Source organism: Abramis brama (genome assembly GCF_963993115.1).
Source record: "Abramis brama genome assembly, chromosome: 10".
NCBI lineage: Eukaryota > Metazoa > Chordata > Actinopteri > Cypriniformes > Leuciscidae > Abramis > Abramis brama.
The window spans coordinates 38,697,542-38,719,239 of record NC_139972.1 but is presented as its reverse complement, the minus strand read 5'-3'; the positions used below and the strand labels follow the sequence as shown (position 1 = coordinate 38,719,239).

Here is a 21,698-nt window from a genome sequence, read left to right as displayed (position 1 = left end):
TTTGCACAGTTTTGAGGAGAAGCAAAGAAATCAGATGAAACAAGGGAAGGAGGCTGTGTCAAGCAACTGGACGGAACCAGTGGAGGAGGAAGGACCAGGGAAATGGATGGAACCAGTAAGTCCAGTAAAGTGGACGGGACCGGAGAGTAAGAAATTTCAGGGTTGGCTCAAGGGTGGAAAGGAAGTCTGGTAATTTAGATTGGCAGGCAGTGGCTACGGGATGGACTTTATGAAAACATTTTCGTTCAATCACTCAGGCATGTTGTTAAAAATAAATTTCAGCCATGCTGGACAGACATGTGTTGATAAGAGCACACATCCTTGATTTGCATATTAAAGGTGCTCTAAGCGGTGTTGGGTGACGTCACTTCTTGTTGACGTTCGAAGTATTGTCAAACAAAACGGAGGCTAGCTCGACCCTCCCTCCTCATCCCGCAGCTAGCGGATAGTGAGGAGATGTTTGCTGTGTGTGACAAAAAATGACATCGCTTAGAGCACCTTTAAAAATAATAATACATTTTATTTGTAATGTACCTCTCTCAAACGCAAAGCGCTAAAATATAAAAATATTAAGGGTGTGTGAAGGAAAACTGTGTAATCAAAATTTAGTTTTAGTATGAAACCTTTTTTCTAGAGTACCTCTTATACAGTAAGTGTAAACATCAAGGAAATCGATTTTGATTTTACATTTTAATTTTCTGATTATGCTGTTACTGTTTATTGTTTTGTTGTTTTATTTACGCTGTTCCCACAAGTTTACACCGTAATTTAGTTTTGTGATGGTTTTCACATAAATTTCAACGTTGCAGAAACATTGTTATAACATTTTAGCGTGTCAGTTAGCGTGGTTCCTCACGTTTCAGAAACCTGCTTTACCACATCCAAACTGGTGCTTGAAATGCGGTCAGGATTGTTTTTGGTAACACTTTACAATACGGATGCACTAATTTACATGAATTCACGTTTAACTAATGGACAGATAATCTTGAGGTAATGTATGAATCAAGAATAACTAAACCATTCATTAATAATTAACACATTAGAAACTAATAAAAAAAAATAAAAAAAATTGTACACAATCCACTACACGACTTCTGCCCTCTGATTGATAGTTCATATATTTTTAGGAAGCAAAAAAGTTGCTATTTTGGTTTTAAAATCTTAGTTCTTTTTATAAAGTCAACATCAGAATAAATGCTATATTGTTTGTAATATTTCAAGATGAAGACTGAAGCAGCTTGCTTGATTATCCATACATTATTTTTTGTTCAGTGTGTGGGGCTAACGACAGAGCAGATGTGGGCCAACACTTGGTTTAGTTTAAGCAAAATAAATTGTAATACTACTAATAATTGCCTACTATACAGAATTTGAATAATCAAATGTAAAAATTAAATAAAATGAAATAAAACATTGCATAGTCTTTACTGTATGAATTAAATTTACATTGATTCTTATTAAAGTCACTAATGTTATTCAGTGAAGAGAAGTGAATGATTCTCTCGTTTTCTTTTGTTGTTTGATCAACATTAAATGACAGAGAGCCATAGAGCGCAGCGTAAGGTGGGTTAAGATAAGGTTCACGGTTAGTTCCTAGTTAGTCATTCTACAAAAAGTGCAGAGTATGTTCATGGGAAACAGGTTTTAAACTATATTGGTAACTCTCTCTAGGATTAATATTACAGGTTAAAATTAACAACAGAGCACAGGACTAGGAAATTCTTCAACTAGAAACAATTGCTAATTTTTTTTAGATATAATAATCAAATCTTAAAAGAAAAAAACTGTTTGATGTCAATATATATATATATATATATATATATATATATATATATATATAATTTTACATATTTAATTATGTCCTCAACCCAATGAATGTCCAGGGGACTTCTGCTGGCCCTCGTCTGACCAACCTTAATTATTTAGCACTCACTTAGTTGGGGTTAGAAAGGTCTGTCTGTAAGATGAAGCTGAGGCTGTGCAAATCTAGAAATGAAATTGAATCAAATCCTATGACTCCCATTAAGAATACAGAGTGGATCAATTATATTTACTACAACGATCAAAGATTAATCAATTACACAAATAAGGCTTTAAAGGGGTGAAAATCAGACTTTTTCCGTGTTTAAAGGGACACACACTTAAACGGCGCGTTGTTGCTCACACCCAAAAAGGGGCAAATTTGAGCAGCTCATCATATGTCATCTTTAACTTCTGTGCTTGAGGAGCTGGAAGAAACTGGTGAAGACAATGCAAAGTAGAATTGCTTTAGACTTCTAATTAGCAGAAAGAGGACGTCTGTGTTTATATGTTGTAGTTTTATTCCGAATGACATCTCTCCTGATGATGAGTTAGAAAGGCACTGATGAAAATGAAGGGTTGCAGAATGAAGTGACATCCAGTCAGGTTTATGCTCTATTTTGATTTAGTTTTGTGTTCCCAGTTCCTGTTTATTTCTTCTTTCCCTTAGTTGACCTAGTTTCCTAGTGTGTGTCTGTTAGTTACTGTACCATATCAAGTGTCCACCTGCCCTTGTTAATTCACTCATTCAGTCTGTGTACGGTATATACACTCTCCGTTCAGTTCATTGTCTGTTCTTATGTCTATTAGTATGCATCTTGTTTAGTGGTTGTTCTGTTCCTGCGTGCTGCTCTCTCTCCTGAGTGTTTGTTCATTTGAGTTATTGTTAATTAAAGTTTTACCGCTGCAACTAGACCCGGCTCAAACTCATCCTTGCCGAATCCCCCGTGACACACAGCACCTGAGGGCACTTCTCGTTCATCATCCACCGTTAGGGATCGAGGGTGCGTGGATATGAGGATACATCGATATAAACCGTAGAAATATGCGTGTATAAACCCCACACAACTGAGCAAGAGATGCATTGTTACAAATGTTCACATAACATATGGCAATATCACTATATAGAGTAAAACGAGAGTAAATTGCAGCTGCTTGTCTTCTGCCTGTAGACTGGTTCCTAATAAAGTCTGTTTGTAATGGAAACCCCTCATGAGCTCATGTCCTAGCTGTCTTTTCTTGAGTCTCTGATATGTATGAAGTTTCATTCATTTCATTAGTAAAAAGACTCAGGCTCTGTAGTGTACAGTGAATCCTCAAAAGGTTTTCATGTGGCCGTTCTGTAGTAAAAAGAGTTTGTATACATACAACCGGCACATCCGGGAACTTAACTGTAAATTTCGTAACCGCCCCTTTTTAGGGGAAAACAAACCAGACTTCCCATAGACTTCAATACAAAATAGCGGCACAAAACAACGTCCGTACACAGCCGGCAGACGTGTATAACTTCAGAAATCACTTAGATGAAATATGTCGAGTAATTATATGTCCACCCTGCCTTCCATAGAGCGTGAACGATACATTTATAAACTTAATTTGGGCAACTTAAAACCATGACCCTACCAGCGTCAAATTGGTCTAACAACCCCACCCAGTGGTCTTACCCGGACATTTACTCGTACCTCATCGAGTCACCAGGTAGCCAGTGAATGATTTTACTTCGGTTTTAAGAAGTAAACATCTTTAAATGTATAATATTATGTCTTTATATTTAGAGTAGCTACTGAGTGCACTTTTCTGTCCAGCCATACAACTAGCCTGATTTAGCTTTCGATAGCATCATCGGTAATTCATGATATTTCCATAACAGCAAGATATTGATGATGATGGCAGGCAGAGATGGGCATAAATACATGGAAATGTATTTAAAATAAAATAAAAATACAAAATACTGTGTGGAAAAATTTAATTAAATACAAATACATAATAGGGTGTGAAAAAAAAAAGTTTAAATACAAATTACATGTTTGTAAGGGTTAGTACACGTCCTCAATCCGATACTGTGTATGGCGCTCGCCGGTTTGTTTTCCCCTAAAAGTGGGAGTGAACCTTTTCAGAGACGTTCTATGACGCTACGCCGGTTGTATGTATAACTGGCTGCACTTTGAACTGTTTAACGACCACAACACAAGTTCTGTCCAAGAATTACAACAAGATCATTTATTTTGAAAAAGGAAAAAAAAAAAACTAGCACACACTAAATACACTTGACATACATTCATGTTGATGAGAAGGATGTCTGCTTAAAACATAGAAAAAGAGCTAGAGGACAAAGCATGTGTAAAAAACTAAAAAAACTAAAACTACCATCATTATCAGTTAGTATAAGTAACACTAACAAACCAGCAAAGATTCAGAATTTGGGAAGATATTTCACGCAGAAACCAGCAGGAGGTGCACTTGCTCCTTTCTGAGAGATGTTGGAGGTCCAGAGGTGTTCACATCCGCATTGGTTTGGAGGTCTGAAGAAGCTGGATGTCATCAGGACACCGGACTTCCCATGAGCCTCTCCTGACGCAGAGAAACCAGTCTGTTCAACCACAGCCTCTCTGCCTCCTCTTTATCCATGAACAACTGCAAGAGAGTGAGAGCCAGTTCAGTTCAAGCCATTTAGACTATTGAAGTGCAATGAACTTCTAAAGCACTTTACTACTCTGTCCATCATACAACATACACATCTGAATCATCCACCTACAGGTGAGAGAAGAAAACCTTTTTTCTCAGACTTTTTCCTCAGAAATGAAGAATTATTTCTGCTTAATCTTCTTTCACAGCTGTGCAATGGATGATTCTGATTCTGAAATACATAGTTTTTAGACAGGGATCGTATCACAGGGATCGTTTCGAGAGTGGTGTCTTCATGAGGCAGGACAACAGGAAATATAAACGTGTGTCAATGTCGTTATGATCAGTCGGGAGGATAAATGTAATTGAAGCGATGATTGAAGTATATCGAAGTTCTCTTATTTCTGAACTGAAAATAACTGTATATTGGATTAGAAATGCATAATAAATTGTGTATTATCATCCCTATCTGTGAAGTACAAGCGAATGACCCGGAGTCCTCACACATCCACGCAGGAGAAGGTCATCGAGATCGGATCTACAACCGTCCGCATGTGTGTTTGCTCCCCTCAGAAGTGAGGAAATGTCTGGATTTGGCCAAGGTCTACTGATGTTATACATCGAAAATGCAAGTAATCCTTTTGAAACAAATCTTTCCTATTGGTTTCTAATGGATTCCAAGTCTGCTCTCTAATTGTCTCGGTCGGCTTAATATAGGACAATCACAGCTGCGATTAGATTTGGAGGAAGTGTAAATGGTATTGCATCATAAACACATCAGACAGGGTAATACACGCGGTTGATTCGGATGTCAGCATAAAGGGAGGATTTGAGTGATTCCCGCATTAGTTGTGCTTATGAGTTCCTTAAGTTTGGAAGTTCCGGATTCTTCTCCAACACTCATCACTCATTTCCTTCATCCAAAAAACACGAGAGGCATGAAATCAAATCTATGCTTGGGAAAGACTGATCACTTCCATCCCGCTGCGTGCGCATTAGAAGCGTGTGATTTACATCGGGTTAGGGTCCGCCCGTAGCACTCATTGCGGGGTCTGTGTGTGACTGGGAAACACGTGCTGAGCAGCGCTAATAGACTGAGGGTGTATGTCGCCTGGTTATCTCTTCGTAGGCGATTCTGCGACACGACAACGAGCCTCCTCTGACTCTCAACGCACCTAGCGAAGCGCAGATAACGAGTTTGAAATTACAGTAGATACAGTAAGTGGTGGTGGCTAAATGATTGAATCATTACTGGTGATCAGGGCTCTCTCGCCTTGGGCATATTGCTGCAATAGATCAGCCTGTCGAGCTCATCTGCATCCGTCACACATAACCCAGTTTGCCGAGTGAGAGAGATGGAGCGCACTTTCATAGGAAATTCTGTCTGCAAATATTACTGAGGGTGCATAAGAAGGGCCCTGTGTGGGTTGTCAAGAAGTGGAGCTTCTGAAATAGGCAATTTCTACAAGGGTGGAGGGGAATAAGTATTGGGAGAAGAGAATTATTGATTGGAGGCCTTTTGGGGGGCTTATTGTAACTTGGGATGTAAGGCCTACGACACAAATGTCTTATTTGATGTAAAAAATGTTTTTGTTTTTTTTTAAACGTTCCAATTTTTAATACGGACAAGTAGGCACACACAAGAAACACACTCTTACGTTGGGGTGAGCCAGGCTGTTGCTGTCGTTGTATGTGATGGAGACGGGCAGAACGGTGACTTCCTCTTTCATAGTCTCGGGCTCTTTCTTGATCTCTGAAGCTTCAGTCACCTGTGAATAAACGGTTATGTCTTTTACAACAACCCTGAGAAATCGCACACAGAGCTCGTTCCAAACATTCAAAACACCTATTCTGCTTTTGTTTAAGGGTGGGGTAGACATTTTTTTTACAAACACTTTCTGTTATTCTGGTTGAAACTCAATAATAAAAGGTCTAAATATTAAAACAGGTACATATATCTTCTTTTGAAGTCTCAGGACCTGAACGTGTTCATCCAGTCATTGCATTCGGTCTGTCAGCGTGTTTCATGAGGCTAGACAGACACTGAGAGCCACAGACCAACAGCATCAGCCTTTCCCAGTTCCTCCTGAACTAAAACAGTGAGCTTATGCTGTGTTCACACCACGTCCTAACAGTAGGGTTGGGAATCGTAAGACATTTTCCGGTTCCGGTTCCGATTCCGGTTCCGCCAAACGATTCCGGTTCCGGTTCCCATTCAATACAAATTATTAAAACAACTAATAAAAAATAAAAAATAGTAGTAAGGTGAAAATGCACAGTCCTTTTTGTGTTTATTTCTTATACTTGTCAAATGAGTTTAACAGGTGATGTCAACAAATTCAACATATTATTTAGCAATTTTTACAAAAATAATAAATTTTTCTAAAGGAAAATAAATATTTCTGCATTCTCTAGGATAATTTGGGACCTCTCCTATAGCTTATTGTATCTCCAGCAGTGGAGAATACCCTCTCAGAAGGGGTAGAGGATGCTTGAACACACATGTAAGATCCAGACAGGTGAAACATTATATTTCGATTTGAATGATTGATTCATAAAGACTTCACTTCATTACTGGATGAATCAGCGCTCTAGCAGTTAAATAAACAGAACTGCATACGTCTTGCGGAAGAACATTGTAGCCGGACCTACTTCTCTGTGTTTATTTCTATGACGCGGGTGAGTGTAAAGTAGTCCGAGTATAAACGCTTATTACAAGCTTACTGTAGTGATTCAGGATAAGACAAAAACACGGTTTGAAAAAAGGCATTCATGATGTACTCGCTCATATACATTTAGTAAATTCTGAAGTGAATTTTCGCTATTTGAAGCGACTTTCAACAGGTGATTTACTCTGTTTTGGTTGCTACCGTAGACATCAGTGTTTATTCTCGAACTATAAATAAAGTACTATATATTTCAGTACTTCTGTGATCATTTGAATATTTGTAACACCGAAATACCGATACTGTGTTGTTGAAAAGATTGTGAAAGTAAAGCTGTTTCATATTGACAAGTGCTCTCTCAGCGACAGCGCAAACAGATTTGAATGTTCCAGTGTGAAGTTTTTGTCATTCTCTCTCTCTCTCTCTCTCTCTCTCTCTGTTTTTGGAACCAAACCTTAGGAATTTCGCACGGTTCCGGTATTTTAAAAAAAAAAACACTACCGGTTCTGGATAAGAACCGGTTTTCGGTTCCCAACCCTACCTAACAGTAATTACGAGACTGCAACCCGTGACGTTCTACCTGGAGCTGTTCACGTCCTCAGACTCAGATTTATGTCAACTACTATGTCAACACTATCAACACTGATATTAATCTGCAGCAGTCAGGTGGAACAGATCAGTGCTCTTTACGTTCATTATTATTGTAATGTTATGTGCTTTGAGACATGAGGTAATTTGTGGCCGTTCATGAGTTTTGAAGGGGTGGGATTATGCTTTCACAGCTAGCTTGCTATTGCTAGCCTCTCTGCAATTGCCTACCCTACCTTTAATTAAAAATAAATGCTATCATATCTTAATCTTTTGATGCACACTGTTTTTCGGTGCCAAAAATAGTCATAATTTAGACCCGTTAAAGCAGGGCTCATCAGCTGCAGTCCTGGAGGGCCGGTGGCCTGCAGACTTTAGCTCCGCCCCCAGTGAAACTGTAAGTCTGAACCATAGACTGTAAAAAAAGATGGACGACGCCCCTTCGCTCTCTTCCATTGATGAGAACTGAAGCCGCCAGTGTCCCGATATGGCGCTGACATATTGGAACTTGAGTCTGCGCAGTAGCGATCTCGGGACCAGACCTGCGCAGTAGTGAGCAGGAAGTAAAGCCGCGAAATCAACGCTCCGCCCTCACTCTCGCAGAACGCACTCAGGGAGAGTGGATTCTGCACACTTTTTTAAAAATTGATTGCAGTACTACAAGAGGCTTGTTAAAATAAAGTAAATACAATCTCCTCAGTCCTCCAAAGATCCCGAAAAAAATGTCCGTTGGTGCTTCAGTGACTACTTCGCTCAGAGAACCTGTCAATCACAGCTGTCAATCATGACGTTACACGTCGAGTTCGAGTTAAAGATCTGTCTGACATCAGTAAGTAGCAGACGTTAAAAGGTTTTTGCACCTTTTTCAGGTTTTAATAATGCTCATTTTGGACTGAGAAGGAAGTGAGTTCAATGAGCTATTTTATCTCAAGAGATCAAGTTAAATTTGATTGACCCATTTAAACTGGAATTAGTAGGTGCAGCTGAAAGGTTGAAGGTTTGAACCCCATAATGAGTCATTCTTGAACCAGAGTTAAGTTGAGCAAACACTTATCTGCAGGTTAGTCCAAGGGGATTGACCTTGTTCATGGATTCTATCAGTATAATCATAACTCTTGCAGAAAGCATTTGTCCTTTCTGTATCCAGCACCAGATTCCTGTCTCTAACATCCAGGCCATGCTCTGTTAAGTGAGAGTCTAGCTGAGAGCTCAGAGCATCCAATTACATCTAATGGAAATTATTGAAAGAATCAAATGTGTGTTATTGTGTGGCTGTGTGTATTCGTGTTTGTCCAAAGAATGTCCTCCATTTTATTTAGATGGAGCTTTTTATTGCTCCATCTCCAGAGCTGTTTGTACATCATTCAGAAAGAAAAAAAAGCATGCAGGTAATGTTAAGTGCTGGTCTAGCATCAGTTCAGTAAATCTCAGTGGAGCACTGAAGTCTGCACAGGCAGATCTGAGATCAGCTCGGGAGAGCCGCCTGGCCCTTCTGGGCTGTAATCTATCATACGGGCTCATTTCAACTGTCACCTTTTGTCTCAGACCACAGAGATCTGTGAGCATTTGTTAGTAATCTAATTTGAGCGGTGAATGTGAATGCTGGCGGGACCAGATTCAGTAAAGCTGTCTGTGGAGAGAGTGAACGAGGCACGGTGCGGCCCACCAACGGGACACATGCTTTTCAGGAGCCCGAGCTCAAGTGGACAGAGCAAACGGAATTTAATGGGAATCATTTCATCTGCAGACAAACGCTAAATAACTCGGCGAAAGGAAATCAAATAAAAGAATATATAGATATGAGACGGAAGGCAAAAAGAATAGGGAGGGAGAGAGCGAGAGATGTACCTTGGTGGCGTCCCGAGATGATTTGAAAGCCTGAGGAACAAAGGAGTCATCCTCAATGGCCTCGATATCCTTTATCCTCCTCACCTGCTCCGCGAGAGATAATTCCTCTAGAAGAACAGAAAACAGAGCGGTGAGTGGACAGGCGAGAGGTCAGCTGGGCAGGTCAACTGGTCACAAACCACAGAAACTGGAAAACATCACGCTGATGGATTCGTCTCGATCTGCTGGATACTGTTGAGCCGGTAGAGCATGTTTGTTCATGACACGTAAAAAACAATGGTTGTGTCCTGATCCCATTGCCCAGGTTCAGTATGTCAGTACCACCAGACTCCAGCAAAAGAACAGCATACTATGTCTAAACAAGCAAGAACACACAAAATGGAGGAGAAAATAGAATATTGGGAAAAAGGCAGATCGTGAGAGAAAGAAACCGAAAGGAAAGCTTGTCAAAAAAACAAACAAAAAAACACACAACACTAGTGTTGGTTTGACAAAGCATATGTTGTGTTAAGTTGCCACAACTCAAATCCCAAAAACATAACAGAACATTAAATATTAGCATTATTTCCGCCTTTATTTATCTTTTGCAAAAACCTGCTGGGAACTAGAAATCTGCTGCAACTCATTCAGTTTAAAATAATCAGATTTTGTTCAACTTTTTCCTATTGAGTACAATGAACTGTTGATATTAGAGTGAAATTAATTCATTTAATTTGATTAATTTCAATGTAAAACCAAGAAGGATGTATGAACGGAACTGATCACAGATCAGTGAAAATAGATGAGTTAGAAAACAGCCTGAAAGCTCTGGGAGTCAAGAGTCAGAAATGTTGCTCTCAGAAGATGGTGTATATATACGCTGATCTATAATAAATCACGTAAAGGTTCTCCACTCAAACACAGCTCATAGATCCGAAGACTCCCTGTACAGTCAGTCAGGTCATTTGTTTCGAGTAAAGAATATCTCCTGCTTATTGAAATTGAAAGCGGGTGATGTTCATATTCATTACAGCATTGAAGCGACATCAGACCAGCTGACGGACGACGCACTGCAACATATGTAGGATCCTGCAAATGTCAAAGTTTTGATTCTGAATACATTCATTTTATGATTCATTTTACATTAATACAATCATTTATGCTTTGTAAGCTATGCACACAGAACCGTATTCACCTTGTATAGTGATTAATTGTTTTCATAAAAATCATTAACATCACAAAATATTTAAATAACCACTGTGTCTTCATGCACGAGGTTCAAGAGTTTTTAACTTTAAATGATCTAAAATTGGTTTGTAAACTTAACTTAATCCAACAATAAACTGAACATAACATATTATTTCTATGTGATCTGACTAGTAAAAATCCATCAATTTGTGCTGTCCAGTCTGTAGCTCTTTAAATCTTCTTCTCCAAGAGTCTTAAGTGGATGCTGGCCAATGAGAAGTCATCAGGAAATAAAAATCATGTCATGCTTAAAAAAAACAAAAAGAAAACAAAAAACAGCCAAATAGTCTAGAAGACGTAGAGCTCGTTTTTCCAAGCATGCACTGTATGCTGTCTTTCCGAGCAAAATAATGCATGGCAAACAGACTCGAATATTAATGAATTATAGTATCACAGGCTCTTATTCTGGTTGGTATTTGATGTATATTCAAATCAAGTTCTACTAATATTTATATTAAGAGATACATATGCCAATGATTAATATTCCCTGCATAATTACAACATTACAGAAATATATTTATGTTATGTCGGTCTGATACACCGCACACACTCATTGCTGGTCAAGTTATTGGCTGTCAGTCGTTGATGCCCTCTGGTGGTTGGGAGTACTGATATGAACTAAAGGCCTGCCGGGACTTTGTTTAGAATTATTTCCATGAATAGACAAAAGTAACTAGCTAAATTGTGTCTAAAACTTAAGCTACTCCATATTAACTTCTTGTTTCTTGACCTGTTGTATTAAAGCAATATAAAACTGGAAATCATGCTGTCAGACTGAATATAAACTGTGATTGCTGATAGTCAGAACATCAGAAGTGCTCTTGTTGTTTGTTTGTGTGATTTTGCTAAATTAAGATATTCTAAATCATAAAACACAATGTACTACTGATACTCAAATTCACCAACAATTTAATCTCTCTCCACTCACATGCATGAAAATGCTCATAAACAAACACTATTAGGCAGAAAGAACGCTCTGGCGCACAAACACACACGGGGAGAGAGAGAGAGAGAGAGAGAGAGAGAGAGAGAGAGAGAGAGAGAGAGAGAGATCCCTGTGCTAATGAGAGGAATTAATTTAATCCATTAACTGCCAGGGAGCGACTGTCACAACACATCTTCTCGCTCTGCTCGTTTAATGAATAAATGAATATTTGCTCTGGTTTTCTCTCTGTTAGCAGAAACACTCGTTCGTTCGTTCGTTCGCTCTCTCTCTCTCACACACACACACACACATTGTCTTATAATACGGCTTATGAACATAACTTAAACTGTAGCACTGTCATTCTTTCTTGGCAAATAGTTGGAAAATGTCGCCAGAGAAAACTAAAATACTGATTCTAATGAACATCAAGCTTCTCATTTGAGTAACATACTTATAGACATAGCTCTAACTTCTGATGCCACAACAAACATGCTCTGAGAAACAAACTTGCTGGAAAATGAGCCCAAACTATTTACTGGTGTATTTACTTTTCAGGCATGTATGCGTGTGTCCATACATTGTGAAAACACACACTTCGTAATAAAGAAACATACTTGAGCATAAGGCAAAACAGAGGTGCAATATCCTCGAGAAGTCTACAGCCTGTCCTGAAGATGACAGCAGTCCACTGGCTCTCAATCACACACTTATTACCCCTCCTGTGTGTGCGTGTGTGTGTACTGAACATCTTAATGACTGATACATAGACACAAACACACAAGCCCACCCAGATATATCAGTGACAACCTATCCTTGGCCCGGAATTCCATTAATGCCTCATACTTTTTGACAAACACATTATTGGTAGATAAAATGACTTCCATATGCTGTTTGTCAGATGTCAGTGAGGAAAGATATGTATTTCATAGGAAAATCAAAAATAATGGACTTTGAGAGAGGGGCCCGTACCGAGCGGAGAGCAGAAAATCGATAGCGCTGTCGGAGAGACATCTCTGCCAGACACGATCAGCACAAGGCCAGGTCAAAGTTGACATTTAATATTGACACATTATCCACAAAATTAATTTAGAGTCCATTGTCGCTGCATTACGCAAGCCTTATAGCAGTCTTAACCACAGCAAAAGAGAGATGACATGTGATTTTGTTATATTGAAGTATGTTTTTTCCCCCATCCTTGTTGCCCTAAAGGCCTAAATGGATTCGGCTGATGATTGGTTGACTGTTGTTGTTGTTTTTTTAACCTGAATAAATGTAGATTTGGATGTGAAGATGTGAATAAATTGAAAACAAGCCAAGATTTGTAAAACAACTGACACCAGCAAAATATCCAGCATGATTAAATGCCCTTAATACTGTCTCATAATAGCGGTTTCTCCACTTCCAAATCAAAGAAATGATCCTCTTCAGAAGGCAGGACTGCTCGCTGTGCATATGTGGCAGCAGAAGACCACAAGAGGGCGATGTTCAACAACTCAAGGTCCTGTAGGAGAGCGTTCATCAAGGATACCAGAGGAAAGTGAACGCAGAACTCACTGAGCCCCATTAATTCCCATAATTGAATGCCTTACTTCCACGAGCAAAATTACAACAGCTTTCATCACTGATGGAATAATTAAAGCAGAAACTGCCCATCATCAGGTGGACGGTCTCAAACGGCCACAGATTCAAAGGTGCTTTTGAATGTCATGAACAAGGAAAACAAGACCTAATGATGGCACTGCACTGACTGAGAATGAAAAGTCCATAGAGACGAGCGCGAGAGCGCTTGCAATAAAATAAAACAAAACACACACACACACGCAATATCTATATATGTAAAAACCTGAGGACCTCTCATAAGCACAGCTGTGTTTATGTGTTTGCTAGAAATAATCAAGCTCAGCCAAACCATTGCTCACAACTAACTTTTTTACAACAGAAATGAACAATCACTGAACTTACTTAAGCTGGACTGTGACGCTACTTTCTTCTAGATCTGCTGTACAGCAGAAACAAAGTTTTTTGCATTATTATCACTGTAAAGCTGCTTTGAAATAATCTGTATTGTAAAAAGCACTAAATAAATAAAGGTGACTTGACGACTACAATATTCAAAAGGTCCATGATTTTCCAGTCGTTTGTATAATACAAATAATTTTTATTTGTATATCCCATTTATAATTTTTATATTTTTCTCACAATTTCTACCCAATAAAATATTGTGGAGAATGGTGTCGTTATAAAACGCCAATGGAGTTTTATTATAAAAGTGTATTAATTTACATGACCAAAAAAAAGTAGTAGTAAATATTGACACCCCCTACCGAACCCAGCCGCCAAGTTGAGAACCACTGATATAAATCTACATAATCACATAAAATAAATGAATTTGCATCCAGTATACACATTTCCATCAATGTGCACTTACGAACACGCAAAAAGTCGAACTAACCGTTAAACACACAGACATTCCCTCTATGGTAATCCGGCCCCCCCTCTCAGCATCAGGATAAGATATGTAATTCAATACTCAATTTAGCCTCGTCTCTGTGGATAGATTTATTTATTTATTTTTGGCCCGGCTAATTGATAGAAATTAAGCCATTAATCAAGCCACTAGCCATCATTCAGGCCAAAGAAGATGAATACAAACTTTCATAATAACCACCTTCCCCATTTTAGACCTCATTAGCATTAATTTTTAATGCAATTATGCTATTCTTTTACGCTGAGCTCATAAATTACGACTCTTTTGTTGCCGACTGGCCTTGTAAAAGCCAGGCTAATGCTTTGTAGTCTGATCTTTAAGGCAATTACTGGCTTCTTCAGTCTTTTATCTCCCTGCATTTCCAATAACCTTCCATCTAATGATTTATCTGGGCAAACCCCTGACACGCATCCGACTCGCCCCTCTTCCATTAACACTGTCTTTATTTATCTGGGAAGATCTGGTGTCTAAATAAAGATCCTCTCTCGACGAATGCTGCTTGACTTTGTGCGAGTGCTGCCGACGATAGGAAGAGAAAATGTGGTTTCGCTCAAGCCTTTGTGATTTGCATCGTACGCACAAAAGAAACCTAGATGAAAGGTCATTGCGCAACTAAAACACAGTGTGTGACCGCAAAATCTTCCATTAATTCTATGTCAGTGAGATATACTCATTTAAAGAGTCAACGTTACACCTCGTTCAAGCTACAAAACAACCGTCTAAAAGATGGAGAGATTTCCATATGTAAAGCTACTGAAGGCTTCGGGTGAGAACCGTGTCTGGCTGCTGGTCAAGTAATAGTTTTTGACTGCATTGACTGGCAAAGCTGATGCGAACACTGAAAATGCATCAAGTGCGTAATGAGCAGCTATTAGGAGCATTGATTTGCTGATTTCAATTGATAGTTCCCCGAACAAAGTGGCATGTCAATATTTGCTAACTAACTAATACCCTCTCGGCTCTCGGCCTTGACAAATGAGATCTCAATGAACAAAGAGAGTTTGCAATCATGGCCAATGTGTCCTCCTGGTAACATGCACTCAATCCGTGTTCGGAGTAGATCGCACTCCACAAACGGGCCAAATAAAAAGGTTCTCGAGCGATATGATATGCGTCTCACTTGATGTGGGTCATCTAAGTGAATTCTCTCTCGCTGATGTTGGCTGATGCCAGATGCCGCTAACGTCCCCAAGGGTCTAAAGCTGTGTGAGACGGAGAGAAGTATGCTCTGCAATCCAATGGGTTTAGCTGTAGGACAGAGGATTTCCTCAGGAATAGTCTCTCTAATAGATGTATGTATGATCGGCTCACAAAGGAAGAACCTATAGTCCCATAATGACGCGTCAAACTAAACACATCAGACTGCAATGATGCAAACACGGAAAAGCTAGCCACAAAATTCTTCAGAAACTTTGATAATGATCCTACACGACGTTTCTTTCTTTTTTCCTATTTTCCCTGTTGAAACAGCAGCAGTTTCAGCATATCGTTTTGTATTAAATACATGGGAGAAGTCATTACAGCATCTGAAGCATTATTGGTTTGTGGAGGTTTTATCAATATCACTGATGGCTGATGCTTCCAGCATGAATTACAACTTTAATTTGAGATGTATTTGATGTTTAATGCCTAATTTAAAGTTAAATCATTAAATCCCCATTACTCATCAAATAATTGAGCAATTCCTTGTAAAACTGCACTACTGCACTATTATATCTGTGGATCAGTTGTGTACAACACCTCATGTTACATGGATGCATGAGGAAGCAGTGAAATATAGACAAAAAGAAATACATATGATCAATATGTGTTCAAATAGTGTTTAAAGCATTTTTCACAAATGTGGCATGAATGGCATAATACAGATGAAAGTTCATATGATTGGCTCATTATTCTGTTGATTTGATAATTCCTGCATATCACGTTTGCTTCATTGCATTGACTGTGATAATGCAGACCTGCAAGTCATCCACAAATCTGTTTGAATGGGTGAAACTGGTGAAACAACTCACCTAAGATATCATCACATTCAATCACATACAAACCAAACCCTGACTTGAAATGCTGATCTGTGAGTATTCATGCCTTAAAATAACTTGAATGTAACTACACCCTTGCCTCATTTAGTATATGTGGTTCTATGAATATGCAAATGAGCCCCGCCTCCACTCACTCACACAGCTCAGAGATCCACTCGTTGTCGATCACACGTTGATCTGATTGGTTACAAGGTAGTTTGTGACGTCAGAAACACCAGCGATTTCAAAGCGTGTTTTTGAGACTGTCTTTGGTTCACTGCAGTTTTAAGGAGAAAATACTCAGCAATGGTGTCGACTTATGAATTTACACATGGTTTGTCTTAAAGCATATTAAAAACACCACATAGACACATAAACAACATTAAAACTGAACTCACGCCAGAGGCCCACACAGAAGAAAATTAATAGTTGAATAAAGTCGTTATTTCAGGTTTTTTTGCACACAAAAAGTATTCTCGTCGCCACTGTAGCCACTGTAGTCGCTTGGACTATTTTAATGATGTCTTTACTAACTTTTCTGGCAGATATCGATTACATAGCAGCCTATGAAGGAGTGATCCAGCTCTCAGATTTCATCAAAAATATCTTAATTTGTGTAACGAAGATGAACGAAAGTCTTACGGGGTTGGAACAACATGAGGGTGAGTAATTACTGACAGAATTTACATTTTTGGGTGAACTAACCCTTTAAACATTAGTTATTGCTAAAACAGATGTATTGTATCCATGATTCATAATCATACTTTGGTATAACAGTTCATGTCAATGCAAATACAAATGCACAATGGAAAACAACATCTAATAATGTCAAAACTGACCCATAACACATAAGATCCATAATGAGAAAGCAAAGGCTGTTTACTTTACGTGTGTGGTTGTGTGTGTGTGTGTGTGAGAGAGAGAGAGAGAGAGAGAGAGAGAGAGAGAGAGAGAGAGAGAGAGAGAGAGAGATACAGCCAAACAAATGTCACTTTAACATGAACAACAAGATGAAAGAGAATGAAGGAACCTGGAAGGCACATAAACTGCAGCACTGGGAGGTTTTGCTGGTCAGCAGCTCTGTCACAAACATCTCTGTAATGAAGGAAACACCCAGCTGGCTAATTACGTAATTGGAGCTAGCCTTTAAAACACAAATGATGTAATCAGACATAAAACAGCAAGATTTGCAGACTAAGAGCCTCTCCATTCACGAGACCGAAGCTTTACGTCAAGGCTGTAACTCTCATTTACTCTTATCAGCGAGACAAACAAATCAGATCACAGATATTTATGATCAGCATTACTTCACAGAGCTGAAGTGTAACTCATGTAATTGACTGCAGAGAAGGTCACGGCCACAATGCGAGCGGACTCATTTGGCTAATTAACAACAGTGCCCCGGTGACCTCTGTCTTGGGCAAATAACCCACGAGGATTTTACAACCTTGCACTCTGCTTTATTAAGAGAAAATTACAAAAGTCTGATTTCACTGTTTCTGAGAGTTGAATAGAACAAAACATACAGCAACTGTCGATTCCTCTGTTAATAAGGCATTCGATCGATTAAAAAATAACTAATCAATCACACAGGTTTCTGTAATTTATCGGCTATCATTAAAACTTGTAATCACATTCTCCAATTTAATGTGTTAATCTCCAAATTAATGTGAACAGCTCATACAGATAGTATTTTAAATATTTGTTTAATGCCATCTTTTTACTCATTACTGTGAATGAAGGCAAGCGTCTGATACTGATGCCTCTATTAAATTGATTTTTCAGCATAAGTGAAAGACGTAATGGCCTAAACAGCAAGTTATATGGTTTTATTGATCATTTATTAACAAGAACATACATATTATAATTGGAGAAAGTAGTTCACTTTACTCACTTAATTTAAGCAAACGTAAAAAAAAAAAATATTCACATAAATGTATTATTATAATAAATGTTACATTTAGCTAAGCCTTTTATATAGTGTGTTTGGTGATGTTTCTTTCTCTGTAGACTGTAAAAAAAAAATAATAATAAAAAAAGGTGGACGACGTGTCTCCACTTCTTTCCAATGTAGAAAAATGAAGCCAAAATATCCCATAATGGTCGTTGCCGGTGTCATTACCAATCAGGTCCTTCCGTGAAATCGGATCTCCATCAACTATCAGTTAATGATAATACTAACTACATAAAAACAATAATATTTTAATAAATTAATAATAATAAATAATACATAAAAATAATAAAATAAAAAATAAAAATAATAATAATAGCCTTTTAAGTGAATAATTGAACATTACATTGTTCTTTACACTTAATTGAACACGTAATTACATTAAAGATGACTGTGAACACATATAGGTTAAGTGCAACTGCATGTATAAACTAAGCTATCAGGCTAATCTGTATCGGTATGCTATGCTAGTACATAAGCTAACTAATACAGACATTAATGGTAATTATACCATGGTTAAAACAGCTTTTATCATAACATGTTTTTGGAGGAATTGTAATCAGGCGCAAAAGAGAGTAACTATTAAAAGTAATTTGAGCCAATGGGATCGCTTGGGGGTCCTAACGGAGACCCGATTTTAGGGAGGACCCTGTTCCCGAGCCTGAGTCTGCGCAGTTGTGATCCTGAGGTGGAGCCGTGGAAATAACTAACTAAAACCAAACTAACTGGTAAAAATGAAGACTTCAACATACGTCAGCGTGATAAAATTACAAAAAACATCTTCAGGAAAAAGGTGTAATTGGACTTAGTAGTATGGCTCGCGTCCCATTCGATTACATGGAGAGGGCGAAGTTTATGAGCTATACTGCAGCCAGACACCAGGGGGCGATCGAAAGGCTTTGGCTTCACTTTTCAGGACGAGTGCGACACACTTGGTCAGATCTCTATCAGCTGCTCCCCAGTCTGGTGAGTGGATCACAGATAGCATGATTAAATACTGTAACGCTAGCTAAAGGATGTTGTCGGGGGTGGGTGTGTGTGTGTGTGTGTGTGTGTGTGTGGGGGGGGGGGTACTTGGTCTACTGCTACTGCCGCACAGCAACAACACACATGCTGCACAACACTTAGAGCATATCACAGATTTCTTAGAGGACTGGTCACATTGATTCATGGACCTCTGACAACTGGTGGCCTGACCGACCACAGACTGACCCATCAGGCTCTGCTCCTGGTGTGTGTCTGAGACCACCAGTCCCGACTTGATGAGGTGCAAATGACCCAACCACACACATGCAACTCTCAACACTCGACCCTGAGGATTTCCTCTCGTTCCCACAACATAAACACATACACACTTTCTCACATTACACACTCAAACACACCTTCTCACATATCAGCATATGACAATCTAAGAGTTTCTTCATGAGCACGGCTGCCACACTGTATGCGTGTGGGGGTTTGGTCGGGCCACCCGGTCCTGACACCCTAAAAACAGCCTCCCGAAAGAGCATGTAGAACACAAGCACACAGACAGCTGTTAATAGAGCTACGAAACCTCTGCGAGCACAGAGGGTTTCACATGTCAAACTGTGTGACCGTATAGTGTAATGCAACTCTAGAAATAAGCAGATTAACCCTTTGTTTAGCTCCACTTCCCTTGGCTACCACTCTTACTCAGCAGATCAACAGCGCAGTCAAAACCTGATCAGAGAAAATGAAGGATTATTATTCTGACATGATTGAAGCAATAATGTAATTTAACATTGAACAGAATTGTTCCAGATTTTTTTTTTACTTATGTGAATTAATACGTTATTTATTCATTTTTATTTATTTAGTTTTATTTGTTGTCTTTATTTGAGGGGACAGTAAAGGAGAGACAGGAGGTGATTGGGATTGGGACTTAAACTTGTGTCGTCCAAATGCTGTTGTGCTATACGACGGCCACAAGGATATGGCAATATTACTTCATTAACTAACATACTTTAACATTAACAACAATGTAGGTGTTCTCAATGATTCTATGTATGTTAATTTGAGAACGAGGTTGCTAATGTACAGTAGGATTGGTCAGTAGGCCTAGTGTTGTTAATAACGTGGGGTTTAGAGAAGTGTCAAAAACTAAAAATGTGCATATTATAGAATATGAAAAAAAACAAACAAAAAAACCTTTAAATGTCCGATGCCGTTTTTGGCTAGCACAACACCAATTACAGAGGGGAGGAATGGATGTCAATCATCTATTAATTGAATCATGCACAGGAAAAGGCATATGTGTTTGGAGAAATGGTCCAGCTGTAGACACTGGTCAATAATATGTCTAAATATTAGAGTCAAGACAGGTGAATGAAGGGTAGGATTTCACAAAGCACCATTTTTTTTCTTTACGTTGAACTCAACGACCATGGCTTTAAAGGGACAATATGTAGCTTTTTAGGTATTTTATTATCTAAAATCAATATTTTTATTCATAAATATGCCCTCAATGGTGTACAAATACCTATGCCAATGATCAGACTAATCCTCGTAAACGAAGAATTTATTATCTTTATATACATGGGACGGGTAGGTCCACGGAGGCTTCCATGTAGTTCCGCCATCTTGAAAAACTATAATAGCAGAGAGGAACAAAAAGTACTAGGCCAACACGTTTCCACAACGCGTTTCGTTCAGAACCAGCGTCACGTGACTGAAGCCAGCAGAAGCGGAGGAGCAGAGCAGTGAGAGGCGCTTGTCACTGCCGCGGCAAGTTTAAAAGGCTGCACTGTATGGTTATTTATACACCGTTCATTCATACATATGCTGAGTCACAGTATGAGTCCTCGTCGTCGAAAAAGTCCAAAATAGACCGTAAAAGGAAACGTGAACGGAGATTACAAAAACAAGGGTTAATGTCGGGATAGCTAATGCAGGAGAAAGCTTTCAAAAGAGACCCTGAAGTTGCCTGCTTTCTTCTCGACAGGTAAGTCAATGTTACGGTCTTAATTACAAGCTTTTTTTTTCATTGCTTGGTTGTGAACTTTATTATTATAGACAGTAGAACATTTATAGTTATATCTATTTATCTATTCCATTCATAGTAAGTTAAACAGGCTCTTTGATGAATAGCAGCTATTGAGTACAGTAACGTTAGAGAAGGCACGGATGATGATGATATCTAACAATGCACGTACTTCAAAAATATAACGAATAAAGAAGGCATTACTACTAACTACCATAGTTAATGTTTTTCACAGTCAGTAATTTATACTGTAACACTTTTTTTCGTTGTTTCAAGTTTCAGTTTGTTTTAAATAACAAACCTGTTCACCCGAAGAAAAACTCGAAGTGCTATTATAAGACATCCTGTCATAGCTTTTTGGTACATAACGGCTACCGTAGATGCAACGCGCATTTGAAAAAGTGAGGCGCTGGAGAGCATTATTCGTTTGAATGCAAAATACAATTTCACCACTTTAAAAAAAATAATAATAATTAATTTACAGTGATAAAACAAATCAATAAAACCGTAATTGCTTGGCATAGCATGGGAAACAAGCTCTGAGAAGGATGCTGATGTCCA

The 21,698-nt window shown here is 38.7% G+C and overlaps 1 protein-coding gene across 1 annotated transcript in view; it reads right to left on the bottom strand.

Moving 5' to 3' along the window:
* Window positions 1-3,749: 3,749 nt before the first annotated feature.
* The window catches only part of rsrc1 (arginine/serine-rich coiled-coil 1), a 147,283-nt gene continuing 129,334 nt past the window's right edge, over window positions 3,750-21,698 (bottom strand). The window contains exons 8-10 of the mRNA XM_084126103.1: window positions 9,528-9,634; window positions 6,084-6,194; window positions 3,750-4,434 (exon numbers count right to left, since the gene is read on the bottom strand). Coding sequence (XP_083982229.1) covers window positions 4,342-4,434; window positions 6,084-6,194; window positions 9,528-9,634 — 311 coding nt within the window. The 3' untranslated portion in view covers window positions 3,750-4,341. The remainder of the gene's footprint in view (window positions 4,435-6,083; window positions 6,195-9,527; window positions 9,635-21,698) is intronic.